This window comes from Micropterus salmoides, unplaced genomic scaffold (assembly GCF_014851395.1).
Source record: "Micropterus salmoides isolate LMB-PRFRI ecotype aquatic unplaced genomic scaffold, ASM1485139v1 Ms_hic_scaffold_15, whole genome shotgun sequence".
Taxonomy (NCBI): domain Eukaryota; kingdom Metazoa; phylum Chordata; class Actinopteri; order Centrarchiformes; family Centrarchidae; genus Micropterus; species Micropterus salmoides.
The window spans coordinates 24,850,820-24,873,050 of NW_024040596.1; the positions used below are offsets into that span (position 1 = coordinate 24,850,820).

Here is a 22,231-nt window from a genome sequence, read left to right on the forward strand (position 1 = left end):
ATTGTCTTAAATCAGTCAGTCAGTCTCATATCTAAAGGGTCAATTCTCTTGGCAGGAACTATAAATAGGCAACACACACAGCTCTTGATTATTTTACAGTGAATTTATTCTCTAACTAAGGTGATAAAAAGATGGTTGGATACAGGGAACATAAACATTTGCTGAACAATGAGCCTGGAGGTTCGGTTGTGGGAAGCATTTGACTCATACGGCATAGAAGAGCTAATGAAAGTAAACTAATGCTATAATTTAGGAGTTAAAATGGACATCTGATCACAGAACATGTGTTAAGTCTTACTGCTTGTTGACAGCCTGCTTTTGGCCTGTTGCACGGGTCCCACGCTAGCTGCCCGATCCTGGCTTTCTGCTAGGGATTCTCCAGGGTTCTCCGTGTCTGATTGAAAACGCCTCCTCCGTCTGGCAATTCGGCTGTTTGCAGGTTTCCTTCGTTGTAGCTGGCGAGACCACGTGGCTTGGTCTGACCTCGGTGAAGTTGGCTCGACGAAAAAGGCTTAAAATGGAACTTGGTCGTTCCTGAATTAGTCCAGTGTAATTTTAACGGACTGATAACTTTAACAAACAAAAGAAATAAAGAAGGCAGATCGATGTCGCGGCACTTCAGGTGTGTAGCTTCAGGCGAACAAAAGGGCCTGTTTGTTTCGCTGGCCGAGTCTGGGCGTTGCCTGGCGAGGCACGCTGCGCGTGCCGAAGCGTCCAGAGGGCCGAGCAGGGTGGAAGAGCCAACAGCGAAGAGAAGAGAGCGCGAGCAGGTCATGTGTCGCTCTTTTGTTGCCTGGGCGTGGTTCCCCAGGGGGCGTCTCAGGTTTCCCAAGGGACTGCCTTTCTAATCTTAATGTCTAAAGAAAAGAAATCTATTTGCACGTATTATAATCAAACATTTTCCACAATCGAACCTCAATGGTTGAACGGTTGTACTGTTCTAGGCATTTGGTAACAGGAAACAATTGTCACATTATTGGTCAGGATATTTATACATTTAACCGCATTTCCGACGAGGGCATGTAATACTTATTTCGCCCACTTGGGGGAGCTCAGGTTACATGAGGACAGCTTGGATTAAATCAAAGATCGTCTCTCCTTAGGAACCGGGGAATTTGTTGATTCATCCTTAAATTCAAGCTGGCGATTAAGAGTATAGTAAAACATTTCTTTGTCATCATTTCTAAAGGAATTTTGTAAGAAAGTATTATGAACAAGCATTGATTACATTAGATGAAGGAGTGTCTTGCTGAAAATAAAAACACTACACAAGTAACTTTCTTTTCAGCACTAATATCAACAACAGATAGCAACAACAGTTAACATAACTACTCAACTAGAGGCAAACGTAATCAGGTAACTAAAGATTTAATTAAATGCTTTGAGTCTTTGGAGACTGCAGTCCTTTGTCATCCAAAGTTCAGTGTCTGGGCCATGTCACACTTGGGTGAGACAGGGGTTTTCCTTTTTGATGTGGTAATAAAACAAAGAATAAGGTCAGTTGCCACGGCAACGTGTGTGGGGGGGCCAGTTTTGATAGGCTGTTCAGGGAGATGCCAATGGCTGGTTCGTGTCCCTTTGTCAGTTTAACAGTCAGGCCCCGCGTTATCAGCTTCGGAATCAAAAAGGTGCCAGTTTTATGGTCGGGATAGCACTTAGAGAAAGCAACTTTGACCCCTCCCTTCTTCTCTGGGGAGGAGAAAGGAATTTAGAGTAGCTCCAAATTTATTCAATAAAAATGCACAAATCCACACCGTTGTTCACTACATAAGCATATTTTAAATTGAAATTTTCTGTGTTCCAGAATTAAATTTGCGCAGTTGTTCCATTTGAATGATAAAAAGTGTTGTGTTTTTGGAAAATCTGGCATTTTAGAAGCATTACAACTTGTTGGTTTATGAAGTTGCTGTAAATTTTTCAATGGATTCTTGACAAATTCTTGTAAACTGCAGATATAATGTTCATAAATCCACACTGTGGCTTTTTCTTTTGTATTGAAACAGACATTCCTCTCTGACTTCATCTGGGGTAGAAACTTGGATTGGTTTGACTGACGTGGTGGAGGGGAGCTGGAAATGGATTGATGGAACTAAACTGACTCTAAGGTTAGGTTTAAATGTTTACAATTCCTGTATGTTAGGTGTGAGCAATATTATAATATTAAACGTACTACAGATGAAGCAGTCTCAATTTAATACTTAGGCCTCTACATGACAGTTAATAGTAGTTATTCCATTAGAAGGAAGCAGGAGGAGTTTTATTTTTGACGTTATATTTTGTGCTTACGCCTGATACAGGGACAGGATCAGTGAATAGGCAAAGGGATAGTGATAGAGCACAGGCATAAACACGAGTCGGTCATTGAACAGTCGGACAGAATTGGTTTCAACTGATCCTGAATTCTTCCTAGACAGACGTGTCTATTTGATGTGTCTATTTTAAATGGCTATGTACAGTCCATGGAGGTCACAGTGAACATAAGTGTAATACAGCTGGCTCAAAACTGGAAGCAACTGGACTTGCTACCAAGCTACATCTAGCTGTTTGCTTGTTATAGAGAGCCTAAGTCACTCCCCTTCCGGTGGACCACCTCGGGACCTTATTTCGGAAAAATATTGTACGGTAGTCAATGGCAGGAGACAACAAATATTTTGATCCCGTTTGAATTGTGCCCTGAATAACACATATGATCTTTGTTAATTGAAAATATTTTAAATTAAAGGAGGTCAAAGCTTGATGTAAAACTGTTGAGATATAAGACTGGAAAATACGTAATTAAAAAGATCACAAACCCAAAAGTCGCGTATGTGACGTCATAACTTTCTCTGTCAATGACTGAAGCTAACGTTACTGAAGCTAACATAAAAACACTTACATGAGAGGACGATGTGATAGAAGAGCCAGGAGTTGTTGGATTAAACACGTCAGGTGAGATATATTTCTGCGTGGAACACAGCTACATTATCTAGCTAGTAGCAAGAAAGCAATGAATGTTAGCTAGCTTTACCGCGCATGTTGGTGACGTATACTGTGCGAGACGAGAGATGTAGTTCATTAAGCGGTTTCACAAAAAACGACATGTAACTTTACTGTTTTACAACAAAATGCGACTTTCTTGACTTGCAAAATTATATTTTAAATTGACCAACGTCATATGTGTAATTCAGGGTTCAATTCTAATGGGATAAAAAGATAAGTTGTGTCTCGCCATTAACAACCGTACATATTTTTGACAAAATAAGGTCCCATGAGCCGGAAGCGGAAGTGAATGACTTAGGCTCTCAATTATGAAGACATAACATTACTTTAGCTTTCATAACAAAATTACTAACATTATTACTAAGCAACCAAATCTGTTAGGTGTAGGTTTCCATGTCACCTGGGTGTTTAAACGGAATTTTAATGAGACCTATTATGCTTTTCCACATTTTATGACTTACCAAAAATGTTACAATGTTGGATATTCATGTTAAACATGGCCAAAGCTTCAAAAATGATTTAATATTTTTAAAAAATCCCTGTGAGCAAAAACCTCAGATTTCCTCCTGTTCTGAACGCTCTGTTTTGAACTGCTTTTTCTACCAAGAGCTCCGTTCTAAGTAATACTGAGCCAGAAGGAGCTGGTGTTCCATAATTGGGCATAGCAATGGCCCAGCAACGGCTCAGTCTGCCTGTTCTGCCCAGCAAGAACAAACGCCTGGTAACATGATTCAGGTCTTTGCCAATCAGAAGACAGTGGGCTTTGAGAGGGGGGCCTTAAACACACCCCCAGCATGCAGCTTGTATCACACAGAGGCTGAAATGAAGCCCTACATGAAGAGTCAGTATAAGAAAATAAAATATTTGTTGAACTGTGAAGCCATCCTGCAAACTATGAAGGACTGACCCTGACACAGTCAGAAATAAATACATAAATAAATAAATGCTCAATAAATAAATAAGCATCCAATTAAATACACAAAAAATAAAGTAAATAAATAAATGTAGGTAGTAATTAAATTATACAAGGAGACATAAATGTATATATTTTAATTAATGCCTTTACTTATTCACCTTTGTAATAATTACCGTATGTATTTATTCTCCGTTATAATCTTCAACTTTTATTTATTTATTTATTAATTACTTATTTTTAAATGTATTTATTTATGTGTGTGTTTTAATATTTTTCTCTGTTTTATTCTTCCGTTGCATTTTCTACCCTATTTATTTTCACCCATGGTATTTATTTCTGCCTGTCCTTTTTACATTTCTGTATGCATTTCTGCCTCATTATGCAAATGAGGAGGGGCTGTGTCTCAAGGGGTCATCTTCTCTCCTATTGGTGGACCAGTCAGACGGGAGAGCTCTAGGCCTACTCTGCCTGCACACATCAACGAGCTGCTCCTCACACAGTCAGATGGCATCCTTCAGTGCGCTCAGGTGTTTAGCAACTCTGTTCATGTGGACACTGTGACCTACAGAGTTTTCAATTAGGGACTTATACGTACACAGAACTGCAGGAAAGTGAGCTGTTGTTTCTGAGAGCCACATCAATTAGCTGCAGCTAAATCTGGAGTGCACTCCTATTCGAGTATTTATGGTAAATGCTCCCACAAGGAGCAACTCGTTGCTCTGCTGTTTTCAGCTGCTATTTCAACAAAAACGCCATTCAGGGTGAAAATTCAACCGTGGTGTTGTGTCAGGAGATGCAGTGACTTCACCAGCGGTGAGTATTATGAATAATACATGTAATCTGTTAAGCTATGAGGAGAGTAAAAGTCTGTTAGCCGCTAGGCTAATTTATGTAGTGCTAACATTATTTAGGCTAAAGCTCTTAAGCTAGTGGTGGTGACTAACAAATAAACTAATCTTAACAGAATTTTATGCTTCTGTTAAATGTGATTGCTATTAAGCCGTGTTTTATGTGTGTGGTGAAGTCAATTTAAAGTTAACTTTACTGCACTTAACCAGTCGAAATGATTTAATGAAGGCTAACCTTAGTTACTGTACTTCTATGTCTCACACAGAAAACACAGGAGGAGGCATGCGGAGAACATAACCATGTTCGTCAGAGGAAAAGAAGAAGGAGGAGAAGGAGAGCAACAAATAACCCCCAAACTATAAAATAAATTCCTTTTATATTTCCCTGCCTTGTTGTTTATGTGTACATACAGAGGAAGAATGAGAGAACAGCACACATTTCATCGTTACTGTGTGTTAGCAGAGCAAGGGAGAACAGTGGATACTTTTAATACAGCCCACACCCCTAATACTGTGTAACTGTAACAAGTTAAGAACAGAAGAAAAAGATGTTAATTCTTTACAACTGTCTGCATAGCTTATTCATATTGTGTAATGAATGAAAATAAATAGGCCTACTAGGCTCCTCTCTACTTTGACATTTAAGATTAGTTTGTTTGATCCACCTTCATACACATATGTGACATTACTGTACAACTTGAGAAAGGTGAGTTGTTTTCTGCTCCAGCCTGCCTAAAAGAAAAGCGTTTTGGGGATTAAATGGACTTATTATGTGCTGCAGTGCAGGATGAACTCAGAACAGACCCATTTCTCACCTTATTCTAAATCATGCAATGAAGAAGAAGAAATACGTAATTAATCCTGGGACATTTTTATGTTATTTTACTTTTAATAGACGTATGTAGCAGGTTTTATACTACCTTTGAGTATAATCCAATCAATCTTATTTTCATACTGTATATCCGTTGTGTAATTTGATCAATTGTGTTGTATGTGGTGCTCGCATCGTGTACTTCTGAGACTTCATTGCCCTCTTCAGAGAAGACACTCAGACTGCAACATGCGTCTTTGTAAAGAGAGAAATGGACAGAAAAAGTCTCTAACTCTGCCTGTCAGCTCGCTCTGCTCTGTTAAAACTGAATTTACCATACAGAATTGAATATGAGTGCACTCCAGATTTAGCTGCAGCGAGCTGACCGTGTGCTTCTCCCTATACCGCAGTTCTGTGTCCATGCATGCAGCAAACTGAAAGCACTGTCTGTCGGAGCGTCTACATGAAAGAGAAGGAAGACATGGCTGGTATGTCTTCAGAGTTGCTAAACACCTCAGCGCACTGAAGGAAGCCATGACTGTGAGGAGCATGATCGTTGATGTCTGCAGGCAGAGTAGGCCTAGAGCTCTCCTGTCTGACTGGTCCACCAATAGCGGAGAAGATGACCCCTTGAGACACAGCCCCTCCTCATTTGTATAATGAGGCAGAAATGCATACAGAAATGTAAAAAGGACAGGAAGAAATAAATACCAAGGGTGAAAATAAATAAGGTAAAAAAATACAAAGGAAGAATAAAACAGACAAAAATATTAAAACACACACATAAATAAATACATTTAAAAAATAAGTAATTAATAAATAAAGTTGAAGATTATAACGGAGAATAAATAAATAAGGTAATTATTACAAAGGTGAATAAGTAAAGGCACTAATTAAAATATATACATTATGTCTCCTTGTATAATTTAATTACTACCTACATTTATTTATTTACTTTATTTTTTGTGTATTTAATTGGATGCTTATTTATTTATTGAGCATTTATTTATTTCAGAATGTGTCAGGATCGGTCCTCCATAGAAAACAGCTTTAAAAAAAATGAAAAATAGTAAATAGAGAAGGGTCCTCTATCCTAAGGCCCAGTTCTGTGAACCAATAAGCTTTGAGCTTGAGTAGTAGGGTTCCATTGTATGAAGGCTACGTAAACTTTAAAGAGGCTCTATGTAGTTTTCCAATAAAATGACTCACTTTTTCACTTTTTCACTGCCTTATTGTCAATGGCCTTTAACCTCAATTAGAAATTAACCCCACGCCTGTTTTCTCTGTTGCTTACAACAGCCACTATTCTGCTTTTTATGTGAAGGTATCAGGTCGGGATGTAGCTGCATGCGCACTCCCGAGCCTCCTGCCGACCACAGCGTCAACACTGCAGCTAACGAAATGCAGTCCACTAACGCCACAAAACAATCAGATCCGAGCACAACAGATTTCAAAATAAACTCCAACATAAACTCTCAGTCGCTGTAACTAATGTGACCCTCAAAATATACAATACTGCAACAAAACCGATCACAACATCAAAAATGACAATGCATTCCCATAAAATACAGCTGTGTATGTGTGTGTATAAAAATCAAATCCATCATCTTTAGTAAGCCTCTCCCGGCTCAGCTTCCTCTGTGCTGGACCCTCTGCTTTTACTGATTGTACAGTTACATATGTATGAGAAGAAAATCAGTAATAAATATGATTACAATAATCCATTCTCTATTCTTAAATCACACTGCCCTGTACCTGTCACTGTTTTGTCTGGTTCCATTTACCTTCTCCTCCTCCTGCTGCTCCTCCTGTCTCTTCTCTCCCTCCTCATCAACATGACTGGGGCCATCATCACCCTGTCCCTGTGCATCACCTCCACAGTTTATATATACATAAAGATATACAGATTCCTCGGTTAATTTGGCACATTTAGCTGCCTCTTATGCCAACATTTTTTCTTCTTAATTCAAATTTTTTACGTCTCTGTTGACCCTATCACACAACCCAAATGGAAAGTAAACTACTTTGATATGCCCTGTTGAGCCAATCAGATTTCAGCATAAACGAAGATCGGTCCAAGTTGGGATGGGCCGCCGGTACACCCCCTCCATATTTAAAGTATTGGTTTGGCCCATTCTGACACACAGAAGGCCGGCCGGCGCGGTCGTGGATCTTAAAGTAAAACAGAAACTGAAAAATAAAAACTCCTGATCCAAGTTAATCAGTTTTATTACATGTAAATGAATAAAGCTTACAGAGCTCTGGGTCAATCTTCCTTTCTCTGACAAACAACAAGCTGTATCAGTTCATGAAGTCTGACTGGCTATCTCTCCCTGACCCAGTGTTTTACTATACATCGTCACGTCATAAAACAATAAAACAAAAGTGTAGGTCAGTCCAGGGGGCCTTAAAACCTGCATAAGAGGAGCCTGAGGAGGGAGGTCTGAGAAGGGAAGTCTGAGGTGCTCCAGTTGAATCCTTTTTTCAGTCCAACTGGAGCACCTCAGACTTCCTTTTGGTCCAAATAAAACTAATTGACCTAATATTCAATAGAGTGTATTTGCTACACTTCTGATTTGCATCTTATGATTGTCTTGACCTATTAGGTATTGGGAGGCAGCGCAGCCTGATAATGGTGGTGGAGATCCAAAGTGGGGTGAGGAGGACTGTGCCCAAATCAAACCTGGCAAGAAAACTCAAGAAAACTGGAACGATCGGTCATGTTCTACTTTTCTGCGATGGATCTGTGAGAAAGAGGCTTAGAATTGGTGTAAAAGCATATGTACATGCTTTTACAAACTAAGCTATGATTTTACAAAAAGCCTTTGGGATTGAGTGTCCTTTTATGTTTGTGTGTGTAAAAGAGAGAGTAGTGTATTATTACAGTTCATTCTCATCAGAGTTCATCATCCTTGAAGAACATATTTCTATGTAAACTTCTCTGCAGCAGGCTGAGGATCCTCTTGTTCATGTTCAAGTTCAAGACTCAAAGTTTCTGCCAGGCATCCAAAAGTGCATTATTTACAGTATCAATATGATCTCCTGCTCTTCTTAGTTGGTGCTTATGATCTTTAATGACGATGACAGACTTTGAAGTTTGCTTCTGCTCTGCACTTTAAAAGATATTTCTGTAAGATGATCTTATGGTAGAAGAAATTCATAAACGTATTGTTACATTTAAGTGTCCAACAGGTCAAGTTTGGAAGAACTTACATTTCTTTCTTATGTAACCTCACCAACTTGCTGATGTTCCAAAAATTTAATTATTGCTTCATCTAAAGATTTCAGGATAGGATGAGACTATTTCTTATGGCATCAGTCTGGTTTAAAAGCTTAGTTTGAAAGCTATACAATGATAGCATATTAAAATAAATCACACAGCAGATACAGTAGGCTACATTATGTTCAGTGTTGGGGGTAACGCGTTACTGTCATGCTGTGTGCCTGCCTGCCTTGTGTAGTTCTCAGTTTTGTTATTTCAGTCTTTTCTCTATCTGTTATGTAGTCTGTTATAGTTTATCTGGTTATTATCCGTCAGCTGATGTCTGTTGCCCCAGTTATCTCTCTGACTGCCTGTGTCTCCTCAGCCTCATGTCCGTCACCTGTGTGTCTCCTCCCAGCTCGTTAGTCCGTGTGTATATATACCTGGTGTTTCTGTTTAGCCTGTGTTGGGTCATTGCAGTGTGTTGTCCTGTTGAGTCTGCTGTTGTGCTTGTCTTTTCACCCTGTTTCTTTGGATTTCTGTTTGGATTACCTTGTTTTTGGACTCTGTTAATCAGCCACTCTGCCAGTAAGTGTGCTCGCCTTTTGTTTGTTGGTTTAATAAACCTTTTGAGCGTTACCTGCTTTGTTCTGAGTCCTACACAAACCCTGACAGTTACAAAGTAATGCGTTACTGTAATCGGATTACTTTTGTCTGCAACGCAGTAATGTAAAGCATTACTGTTTAACTTCAGTAATCAAATTACAGTTACTAATTACAAAGTCATCTGATTACTTCCGAACTGGTTGAACTTGAACTATCCGCATAATGGGAGGAGAGGAAACTAAATCAAACGTTCCTTTTTGCGTAACACTTTTTCTGACTCACTTTTAGCGCCAGTTCATGAGGACGCAGAAATAACAGAGCTGCCAAAGGCGTCTTTCGAGGGGTGGAGGTGTTGCTTCATATTCTTATTGAAAGGACAGGGATACCTTCTAGTGCGGAGAGATAAAGGCTCTATAGCCTGGGCGGTCTTGTCTGACTCCAAGGAGGAACAGGTTGTCTGACAAACGATTTGAGAGACTCCTGCCCATGAGGTATTTGCCAAGCATGTCCAGTAAGCGGGGGAAAAATCTACTTTAAAGCCATAGTTCGGTTAGTGAGCTACAGGAAGTTTTTTGTCTGGGTTTGGTCTGTTAAATTCATAGTTCAAAGTACATTTCATATGCCATGCTTTTCCTCTGAAGTCTCAGCATCATCTGATATTTTGATGAGGGCCAGTGTCTTGTTTTTTGTTATTTTCAACAAATATTTGCATTGGTTGGAAGGACAACCTATTTTAAGTTATATTGTTTGTAATGAAATTCATTATTTAAAAACTAAATGTTTCCAATGAAAAGTCCAATTAAAGTTCTAAGCATTATAGTAATGTCCTCTAGGCTTGTCCTTCTCCTCACAACTTTGTTGTAGGCTTTGTAGTATTGAAGAGCATAAAAGAGAGATCATGTGTATGTCCTCATAAGGATATGTGTTGATCTGAGCATATATGAGGTGTAACTTTATATTGTTATTGTGCTGTGCAGTAATCCTAACCCCATCTGACAGAACACTTCAGCAGAGGCTTATTTTACCTTCACTCAGGAAATACTAACCAAACCAGATATGCCACAGGGTGACACTATCCTCATTGCAAAAACAAGTGTTTTGCACTTGTATACGGTCGTCCCCTTAAAGGAAGGTTGGGAACCCGAAATTGCTCCTGGTGGCTGTGCCATCAGTGTGAATGAGTTAATTTCTGTTTCTGATGAACAGTTGGGTCTCTGCTCATAGGTGGGTGAATGTGATGTAGTGTAAAGCACTTTGAGTGGTCAAAAAGACTAGAAAGGTGCTATACAAATACAGCCCATATTTCATATGTGATAGTTTATTCAGAATTGGGAGCGAAACCTCTGAGAGCCTAAATGTGTACGTCCGCACTGCGCTCCAACAAATAGAAGCGACAGCTGCAGAAGAAACTCTTGTTAAGTGACCTCTCTTGAAGTGTCCTTCTTTACTGTACCAGAAAATAACTGGTAGGTGGTGCTAAAAATAATTAAGATTAACATGACACACAGATGTGACATGGTGGTGCAGTGGTCAGCACTGTCACCTCACAGCAAGAGGTTCTGTGGATCGAGGCCCAGGCCTTTCTTTGTGGAGTTTGCATGTTCTCCCTGTGTCTGTGTGGGTTCTCTTCATGTTCTCCTGCTTCCTGCCACTGTCCCACATGCATAGGTTAATTGGTGACTCTTTGCCCTTAGGTGTGAACGTGTGTGACTTGTTTGTCTCGGAGTTATCCCTGTGATGAACGGGCAACCTGTCCAGGGTTCACCAATGACAGCTGGGATTGGCTCCAGCCCCTTCGTGATCCTGCACAGAGTTAACAATACTGCTGACTACGGCTGCAATAGTGCTTAAACCAAATAACACAAATCAGAATATGAAAAAACTGTTAGAAATTATAACAATACTTACTGAAGGATTAATTTACTTTGATAGAGAAATTTTGAATTAAATAACATTTTTTATCGCAATGAAAGTAAATATAAAAACAATGAGCCCATTGAGCTACCAGTAAATATTAATATATCTGAATGAAACTTCTCACAGGTACTATGCATCATAAAGGGAACTGAATGAGGGGGTGGGTCCTGGAAAATGTTGCTAAAAAAAATTGGCCATTACATTGAGTTGCACCCTCTAATTTTACCAGGAAGGTAAATATTATTTTCAAGAAGCAAAACAGCAACGCTATGCAAGTAGAGTTTTGAATAAACACCAACACCAAGCAAGCTTTCCTTTTTCTACATGTATTTACATCACCTCTACATTAAAAGGGCGGGATACAAGAATTATGAAAAACAAATGATCACTTGTTTTACTCCCAGTTTGCTAAACGCAGCCATGGTAACAGATGTTTTGCCACGCAGAAGGGGAAGTGACATTAACGCAAACCTTCTATAATGGAGATGTTAGTCCAGCTAAGAACAGTTGTTATTGTTACTTAAACAAATACAGGCAATGTGTAATCTCACTTCTGCTAAATGTATCTATAATTAACTGGAATTTTGCCACATACATGAAACATGATAGATCCACAGAACAGAGTGTTGAGCGTGTCGCGAGCAGACACGGAGGATTGCCAAAAGTAAACATAGGCTATTTATTATTGTAACTTAACAATAAAACTAATAATTATCAATGTAGAGTGTGTCAGTCAGTAGCATGAGTGGTGTAAATGTGGATGAGTGACTAGTGTAAAGTTTGAGGGTTGAGGAGTGGTATCAAAACATGGCCTAATATTAAAACAAACAGAAGATGTGCTGCTACTGCTGGCAGGAGACCAGATCAGGGCCCCGTTTTAGAAAGCGTGATTAGTGAAAATTCTGAGTATGTTGAGCCTGAGATGAGGGAAACTCTGAGTTTTCCGTTTCAGAGAGCGAGATCAGATAATCCCTAGATCAGTAACTCTGGCAACTGATGCCGGATAAGTTGGAAACCCGTGAGTTTCTCTCTAACTCCTCCTCCTCCCGCAGAGGCGGCTGTCTGCAGGGACGTGCACAGGAATTTTGAAGGGCAGTTGCTCTGACCTGAAAAAAGGCACCCCCCCCCCCCCCCAAAAAAAAACAAACAAAAAAACATGGGCTATATGAAGGACTGAGAAAAAAACATTTTTTTATTAAAAATATACAAAAAGTAAAAACACTTAAATACAGCACTCAATAACCTAAACTACTATTAATAACAACAGAAAAACATGACTCGAGTCATGAAAAAAGAGTTCCTTATATTATTGTTTATCGTTTTTTTTAAACATTATTATTTTATTTTATTTTTCCTTTTTTTTTTTTTATTTGAAAATAAATAATCTAGATTGAATTGACAGATGGGGAAAACTCGCTTCTAATAAAATATTAAATAAAAAAACGCTTAGATTTCGGAAAAAAATACAATCCTTTTTTAACCTTTTGGCTTCCCGTACATTCAGTTGCGCTTCTAGCTCGTATTCACTTCTGTTGGTGAGTATCACGTATGGTAACTGGGCAAAACTACGCATGATTTGTTGTAGTATGATTGCATAAAGGAAGGAAACAGGAATTCCGGTAGGGAACAGAATCGACTGACGTGCAGGCAGCGCTGCAGCAGTGCAGCCACTTAAACAGAGTTTGCCCTTCCCCTACTGACTTTCACTTTCGGTGCCCGAATGGAAGTGAATGAGGCTTTGCGATCGCGATTATTTTTTATTTTATTTTTTTTCTCGGAAGGGCGAGTCGGAAGGGCAACTTGAGTCAGGAAAGGCAAACGGGCAGTTGCCCGGGCAACCAGAGCAACCCCCCTGTGCACGTCCCTGGCTGTCTGACAAACACAGTTTCATTTCCTCATTCATTCGATATCAAAGCGCACATCTGAACGCATTTACATCTTTAAAAACTTCAAAATCCCAGTTAGATAGGCTATTAGTTTTTCATCCAAACATGAGCTTGAACATGACCTCTTTATGATCAATCTGTCGTCGATGTAAGGACAGATCTCTGCACATTGTGGATTTATCCTCAGCGCAGAATGATGTCCGTCTTTAGGCTATAACGCTGTGACTCTGTGATAATGTTAACGCATTGATCCTTCTTCCACTCCTGCGTTTTAGAGCCAATCATGGTCCGCGTTGATACGGATTTATATTTCTAGCTCCACCCGATTAAAATGGAAGCTCTGTCTTTATTTACCCGTTGCCATGGTGAATCGTAGTATCGGAGCTCCATTGATGATGGCTTTTTTTTTTATTTTTATTTTTTTATCCCCACGCATGGGCTTCCATCAGGCTCAACATACTCAGAGTTGATTGAACTTATTCTGATCAGCTGTTCTGAAACCAAAAATTCAGAGTTTCCCACCTCAGGCTGAATCAACTCAGAGCTCAGGGATAAACTCAGTTTGTTAAGCCTGCTTTCTGAAACAGGGCCCTGGACCATGACAGGTAACGGTTATCAACAGTACCTGCTGGTTTGTGGATGAACTTTGTCAACACCTCACTTTTGTCAAATCTCAAATGTGCCATGATGAAACCCTGTTATGTAATGCTAGTTTCCTACCTTAATTTGCCCTCAACCATCTTGCCCCTCTCCTTCCCACTATGTGTGGGAGAAACAAGTCAAGGAGAGATGACAAAGAGACTCACCCATGTTTTCTTATTATATTTGCTGTACTTGCAGCACCATTAAGCCATGATGTTAAATAATTATGTGCATGTATAAATTGGAAACCACCTTCATACTGAAGTTTTATCTTCGGCACTTAACTCAAGTTTCATTGTTTCTTACAGAACCAACTTGTCATTCAGGATGGAGGATGGATTGAAGAAGCAAAATTCCTCTGCACAAGTGTGTAACATTTCATACAATTCTACCAACAGGTACAGGACTACAGTAATATTAAACCAAAATTCTTTTGTCTGTAAAAAAATAAATTTATTTCATAATATTATGGCTGATTATTGTTCCCATAGTGGGTTAGTGAGTTAACTAATGTTTACTGCATACAGCCTGTTACATTACGTTTATTAATTTAGCTGACCCTTTTATCCAAAACAACTTACAATCGCTATATATTTCAGAGGTCGCGCCTCTGGAGCTACTAGGGGTTAAATGTCTTGCTCAGGGACACATTGGAATCTCACAGTGGATTTGAACTCTGGTCTCTCACACCAAAGGCATGCGTCTTATCCACTGCCCCATCACCATCACTGTTGTAGCTCATAAGCCGCCAGTGTAGTTTTTAACAAATACTGTTCTAATAAACTTACAACATACAACCATATTGTTTTCTGTCTCATTTTTCTGATGGTTGGACCAGATTTTTGAGATTCATGATTTTTAAATGTAAATGCTCCGTACTTGTATAGCGCCTTTCTAGTCTTTTCGACCGCTCAAAGCGCTTTTACACTACATCTGCATGTCTGGTTTAATTCACACACTGAGCGTAAGTGCTCAAACAGAAACTAAGATTCACACACATTCATACACTGGCGGAACAGCCACCAGGGGCCCCTTTACCAGACACTGCGGCTTTTGTCTACAGGGGCGCCAGGATCAACACAAAATTAAAGTTCCTTGTAGTTGCTCATATGATTTGGCACATTTTATGGAAATTCTCTTGTGATGACAGAAGACGTTAAAGTAGATTGAGTCAAGGTGGGGTTGGCTTTTACATTTAGTGCAGACTCCATGGAAGCAGATTCCAGAATCAATAAATCAGTTTGAATGAGTGTTTTGATCATGTTTGCAATGTCGAAGCATTTTGAATTTGCTACACCTCTGATTTGCCAACAAGTTGAAATTCAAGAATAAAGTCTCTGCCAGGCAGAGTATACAGTATCTCCTGTTCTGCTTAGTTGGTTCTCACGATCTTTAATGACTATGACTGACTTGTATTTACATAAGATGATTGCCCTCGTGGTAAAAGAGTACAACAGGCCAATTTTGGAAGAAATTTTTCCCATTTCTTTCTTGTCATATAAACTCACCAACTTGCTGATGTTCCAATCAACAACAAGAGGGAGACAGACAGAATCAAAAATAACATTTAATTAGTGCTTCATCTAAAGATTTTTGGATAGGTTGAGACCATTTCTTATGGCATCAGTCTGGTTTAAAGGTTTAGTTTTAAAGCTAAACAGTGATAGCACATTAAAATAAATCAGGCACACACACAGTACATTATGGTTTTGGTTGCGTTATTTGTTCTGTAAACTTCATGACAGTCAGTCAAACATCATAATTAAGATTTTGCCTAATTAGATATCAAACTATAGTCATTGTGTATTAAACATATCAAGTGACACATAGTGACACATTCATCTGACAGAACACTTCAGCAGAGGCGTTTTTACCCTCTCTCAGGAAATACTAACCAAACCAGATATGCCACAGCATGACACTGTCCTCATCACAAAAGAAAGTGGTTTGTACTTGTATAGCGCCTTTCTGACCACTCAAAGTGCTTTTACACTACATCACCTTCTAAATGAATTCAGAGGCAGAAACACATAAGAGCAATTTAGGGTTCAATATCTTTCCCAAGGATGCATCATGCAGACTGGGCTGCGGATCAAACCACCATCCTTCCCATAAGTGGACAACCGCTTTACCCTTTGAGCCACATCTGCCACTTACCCAGAAACTGGCTATTTGTTCTGAAATACCAACAACAACTTACATTATGTTTATACCACATGTAGGCTGTCCTCTTGTTGCCTTCCAAATTTTGACTGTTGTCGGTCAGTAAAAAGGTGCTGTAGTCCCACACCCCCTTGGTTACAAGCAGTGGTGGGAATGAGGGGCACACAGGAACGCTGTTCTGGGAATAAAAGTCTAGAGGGAACAGCACTCACATTTTGAAAATCTATTCAATGTTTTTTTTTAGACTGAAATTGCTTAAAGCTGTTATACAGTGTTTCTAAAGCATGTTCATGAAAGAAACAGAATTGTCAGACCTTCTCCTGCTGAAATCTACACCATTAGACTATGGGAAAAGACACTCAATATCCTTCATGACTTCTCTCTCCCTGCTAACCATCTTTTAACTTTATCCCTTCTTTTAAAAAACTGAAAAGCATTAGAACCAGTGCAGCCAGGTTCTGCAACAGCACCTACCCAGAAGCTGTTCCAGCCCTTAACTCCTAAATCATCAATGTGCTGTTATAATTCATGTCTGTAAGACCTTGTAAGGGCATGTACTCAATACTGATAGCATCTACATGGCATTAGAATTATTACTTAAGTTGTGTTTATGTTCTAAGGTGAGCCTTGTATTTGGGGTTTGTGTGTGATAATAATGTTGCTTTAAGGGAGTAGCGGGAGTTTGTCATACAAGTTACTTTTAACAGCTCTGAAACTTGTGACTTCCTGAAAAGGTAAAGCATTGAGAAATTGAAACCAGAAAGACTGACATCATTTTCATGTGCTGCAGTCTGCACTGCAGAGCGGACCCTTTAGGAAACAGTTGGCCACCTTATGAGCGATGGACGAAATCTACGCCAATGTTGAACATGACAAACCTGTTGCCCCAAGACCTTCACCAAATCGGAAAGGTAAGAATGTCCAGTCAGACAGAGAGGGTGAAAGACTGAGCTTGCACAGATTTATATCATCATCTCTTGTATCATTGACTGTATTCACTGGTCTTCTCCGTGTTCAGGTCCCAGTAGCTCAGAGAGAAGATTTCATGGAGCTGTTGTTCTCTGTCTGGGGCTGCTGAATGTTTTCCAGCTGGCTGGGCTCATCGGCCTCGCTGTCCACTGTGAGTTTGAACCACTTTCAGTAACCAGAGTAACAATTTTAGGACCATTATTCTGCTCATGTTTTATTAAGATGTCTATTTTATTTTTCCGTCCTGTCTTTATGCTCTTATTTTCTCCTTCATGAATTCTTAATTTCTGACTTTCTGATTTTCCTGTGTTTGTTTGAAACTCAAAGCCGCTTTTCACAAAGGTTCAACAGATACAAAACACAACATTTTCATATTTTGTGAATATATTATTTAACCAAGAAGGTAAAAATTTATTGTCATGCAGCAAATCTGTGTAAGTAGAGCTTTAAATAAACACCAGCACCAAGCAAGCTTTCCTTCTGGTGCCATATTTCAACAATGTTTGGTTAGTGCTGCCGGTTGTCAACATTTATATAATATTAGCGTATTTTCTGGGAAAACATAAGGTCCTACTTAAAAAAATGTACTGTCATTGGGCAGAATTCAGAAACATTTTGACTTATGTAAATATAGTAACTGTTTCTGTGTGGCCTGGGTGCAAAAGGTATTTTGTGTTAAGGAAATGTCTCTTCTGTATTTAAAGTTTGTATTGACAACAAGGCAATACATTATTCCCATCTACATGTATTTACATTGTCACTGCATTAAAAAAGCGGCATTACTTTAAAGACAAGGCATACGATATTTGAATTTATTCTATTGTTTATTTAACCAGGCAAGTTAGTTAAGAACAAATTCCCATTTACAACCACGGCAGCAGGTATGAAATACTACATGTACTGTATAATGAGGTAGTAACATAGAAAAGTCCAGTTAAGAATACAATTGTTATTGTTAATAAAACAAATACAAATATAGAGTAGGAGATTCGCAGTGATGTAGTAGTAAATTCAAACAGGCACTTTAGTCATTTTAAAATAATCCAAAACAAAAAACAGATTTCTACCAAACCACCTTCTAGTCTACCACGCATGAACCTCTTAGGATGCTGTTTCTAATTATTTGGTACCTGATTCTGAGATCTTTTACTGAACTTAAAAAAATGTCTCTTGGTTTATTTTATGACATTTAGCTGCAGATCTCTCAGCCATCAAAGCCAACCTGACTGAGCGTCTCCAGGCCAGCGTCAACATGTCATCTAGTCTGACTCAAGAGAGAGATCTGCTGAACATCAGCCTTGTTGAAATGACTAGAGACTTGAACAAGCTTCAGAGTGAGTCCATGCATGTGGTATTTAGATTTACTTGGTGTGTATCTTCAAACATTTACTCAGAAATTCAAATAGTACAAAACCCTGCACTGTGATATGATCTTTTGAATTAGCTAAGTAGGTAAAACATTTTATAAATCAAAAATAAATGTATGATAACAATGCATGACTATGGACTGCTGGCCAAAGTGTGTCCGCTATCGTTCACTGAAATAACTGAAGAGCTGAACAGCATGAGGAAGTGTGGCAACTGCAGACAATATGCATGGCAATGTGTAATCTCAGTTCTGTTATATGTATCTATAATTAACAGGTATTTTGCAAAATCTGTGAAACATGATAGATCCTAGTGACAGCAAACATTTTGACTGCAGGTTAAGTACAGATATAATTAATGATACATTGGTGCAGCACTTTCTGCTGTTACCGCCAGTTTAACACAGTGAAACTAAAAGACTAAAGACCTTAGTCTTACTTGCATCTAATTTACAGACAGTATAGTTTTGTTCCAGTCTTTAACACAATTTTTGTACCAATCTTCATCTATCTGTTCTGTCCAAATGCAACAAATTATTTTAACGTATCTTGAAAGTTAAAATAACATTGCATGAGAACGGACATCCCGTCAGTCATGATCTGGTTGCAGGAAGGTAGTGTTAAGAACAGAGAAATCAATTTAGTTTACTTTGAACTTTAGGAGTAACCCAATGGATTGGAAGTGAGATGAGCAAAATTGAAGACCAGAGAGATGCATGGCAGGCAGAGTGAGATCACAGGTGAGTGTAGAACCTGAACACAGGAAGGAGCAAGGTTAGATTTAAAAAAACAAACAACAAAAACACTAAGAATGACAGACCTGTCCATAGCAATAGCACCACATTTGCAAACTGAACAACCTGGCAAAGACTGGAGTGAAAAGCTAGGGTAGATACACTGCAGAGTCTCGAGTAGTGGATGAGTCACAGGTGCGCAGGAGGTTGTGCCGCAGGAACCAAGCAGGCAAGCAAAGACTGTATGGAGGGTCTTGCCCCTCCCCCTCCCACTATGTGTGAGAGAAACAAAGTGAGAAAGCGACTGTTAGGAGAGACAGAAAGAGATTCATCTTCGTTTTCTAATTACATTTGCAGTATTTGCAGCACCATTAAGCCATGATGAATAATAACTATGTGAATGTATAAATTGAAGCCACCTTCATGCTGGAAATGTATACAGGTGAAACAATATGCTAATTTTTTGAGTTTCACCTGTACATGATTTTTTACATCCAGACTGTATCTTTGGCACTTAACTATTGTCTGATTTTTTAAGTTTCATCGTTTCTTACAGAATCATGTCCTGTTGGATGGAGGATGTTCAGTTGCGCCTGTTATTTCTCTCTAATGAGTCTGGTTCCTGGGAAAAGGGTAGAGAGGACTGTAAAACCAGAGGAGCAGATCTGGTGGTCATAAACAGCTCTGAAGAACAGGTGCAGTGTTTCTGAAATATTTTACACAAATGAGTGTTCATAACTTCCTAACATCAGCATGCTAATACGCTTATGATAATAATACTGGCATGTTGCTGTTTAGCATCTATAATCTTCACCATGTTCACTGTGTTGGTTTAACATGTTAGCATGATAACATTTGCTAATTAGCACTGAACAATAAAAGTAAGTAAAACCGAGGCTGATGGGAATGTCATTAGTTTTCCAGGTATTTGGTAATAAATCAAAATATTGAACAAACAGTTTTTTGACCTGAAGATAGATAAAAAGTCGTTATCAATGTTATTACAATTCATCCGTGATCTAGTTGTTGAGATATCAGATATCAGTATATAGCCTAATTAAAAGTCAACCTCATGGTGACAGGAAATGTCAACAGCATACACTATCTGGGCACCATAGATATCTGTACCAAATATTGTGCCAATCTATGCAGTGTTGAGATATATCCCAGCACGCGGGTGGCACCAGAGGAAAATCATTGTACTTTAATGAATCAGTAAAGTTCAGTTCATGATGTCTACATTTAATGTTGAATACAGTATATTCTAATATAATATTATTTAAACTAACATATAAATGCTGTGACTTTCTGTTGTGTTTATTGAACAGAAGTTCCTCTCTAACTTCACCAAGGAAGAAATTATGGCTTGGATTGGTTTGACTGATCGTATCAAGGAGGGGACCTGGATGTGGATTAATGGAGCTCCTCTGTCTCTACAGTAAGGCAGATACCTTGGTTGAATATAAACAAAATTGCAAATAAAATACTGTTATTAGTCTATAATTAGAATGTATTTGTTTTAGGAGTGCCTCGGTAATCATCAGAAATAACAGAGCTTACAACAAACATTTCAAAGTGGTATCAGTATAGTCACAGCAGTTGACTTGAAATTAATCGGCTGGACCACACTCACGATATACCGTTTATATGATGCAATCAAAAACTATACCACTTTTTGTGAAATACATCTTACCCAGAAATACCACTAGATGGTGCTATGGTTCTTTTAATCATGGTCAACTTACATCTCCAACCAAGAGGAAGTGATGTTTAGAAATTTAGATTTTTAAGAGAATGTTTCTAGAGCTGTCACTAAACAGATGTATTGTTATTTCCTTCTTACCATACAGGCTGGCACACATCGTCACATACAAATGTACATTTAGTTTCTAGTTTATTTGTGTACAAATATTAAAAACTACAAATGTTGGTCCAGAAGTTTACTTTGAAGAAGAGGAACTCAAAATAATAAGAAACATCATAATGTATGTATGATTTTAAAATCATGGAAAATTAATTGAATTTTAAAACTGAAACGGTCATATATTCTAGATTCATTACACATGAGATATTTCACTTCATGTGTAATGAAGTTAAATATTCAAAGCCTTTGTTTTGTTTTAATCTTGGTGATTATGGCTTACAGCTCATGGAAATCAAAAATCTAGTATTTCAAAATATTAGAATTTTAGAATACGGACATTATGATACAGAAATTTCAACCTGCCTTTAATCTCTTAGTCTGGTTAAGTAGAACTACTGTATACATGTTTTTTGTTTTTTTGAGATGCACCTGTAAACAGCCTGAACATCAAGCAGACACAGATGAACATTCATTTGGAGTTGTTTCCACCTATTGAATTTTAAGTGTAATGTTGAATTAAATTGCACTTAAACTGAGCTAAATGTTCTATGTTCACCAGCTAGTCACTGACCTTGTCTGAATGCTGTTGGGTGCTGGGCAGATAACGTACAATGGGTTTATCAGAGCTTTTTGCTGGAAACAACTGCCTGCAGTGGCTGGAAATGATGCTTATGAGAGTGCAGTTGTGGGCTAAAATCAATGAGCTAAACCTTGCTAAAACAATCTGAGGAGAACTCCTGTTTGTCAAAAAAAAAAGAAATGAATGCAATTTAAAATACACCTGTACTCACCCCACCAACACACTGCCCCAAACTGTTTTAGGTCTTGGTGGCATTTCCTGGTGAATAGCAGGAATAACAGACTGTGTTCATGTAAAACAATGTCATTATTGTTGTGTTTGTAGACCTTTTCAGTATTGGCGGAGTGGGCAACCTGATAACAATGGAGGACATCCTTCTCTTGGGGAAGAGGACTGTGCCCACATCATATATGGAGGGGAGGGAAACAACTAGAATGATTTGTCATGTGAAACCGATATGAGATGGATCTGTGAGAAAATGGTTTAGCATTGGTGCATTATTGTGTGTTTGCTGCTTCTACTGCTTCTATATTATATTTCAACATAATTCCTTTGCACAAGTGTGTAAGGTTTCATACAATTTTACTCACAGGGGGCGCTACAGTAACATTAATGATATTTCTACAATTCTGGGAATTTGGTGCACAAGTTCACCATAAGCATGTGCACAACAAAGAAGCTGGACATCTTGTGGCCAGTTAAAAAATACTTTGTGTTTTGGTGAATAACTCCTGAACTGTGAGGCAG

At 38.7% G+C, this 22,231-nt stretch overlaps 1 protein-coding gene across 1 annotated transcript; it reads left to right on the forward strand.

Moving 5' to 3' along the window:
• Nucleotides 1-19,648: 19,648 nt before the first annotated feature.
• On the forward strand, nt 19,649-22,225 carry LOC119903695 (CD209 antigen-like protein A; the record flags this gene model as incomplete). The annotated part of the gene is made up of 3 exons (XM_038719920.1): nt 19,649-19,735; nt 20,369-20,478; nt 21,809-22,225. Coding segments are annotated over 3 exons (306 nt in total), but the record flags the coding sequence as incomplete, so codon positions are not given.
• Nucleotides 22,226-22,231: the final 6 nt, after the last annotated feature.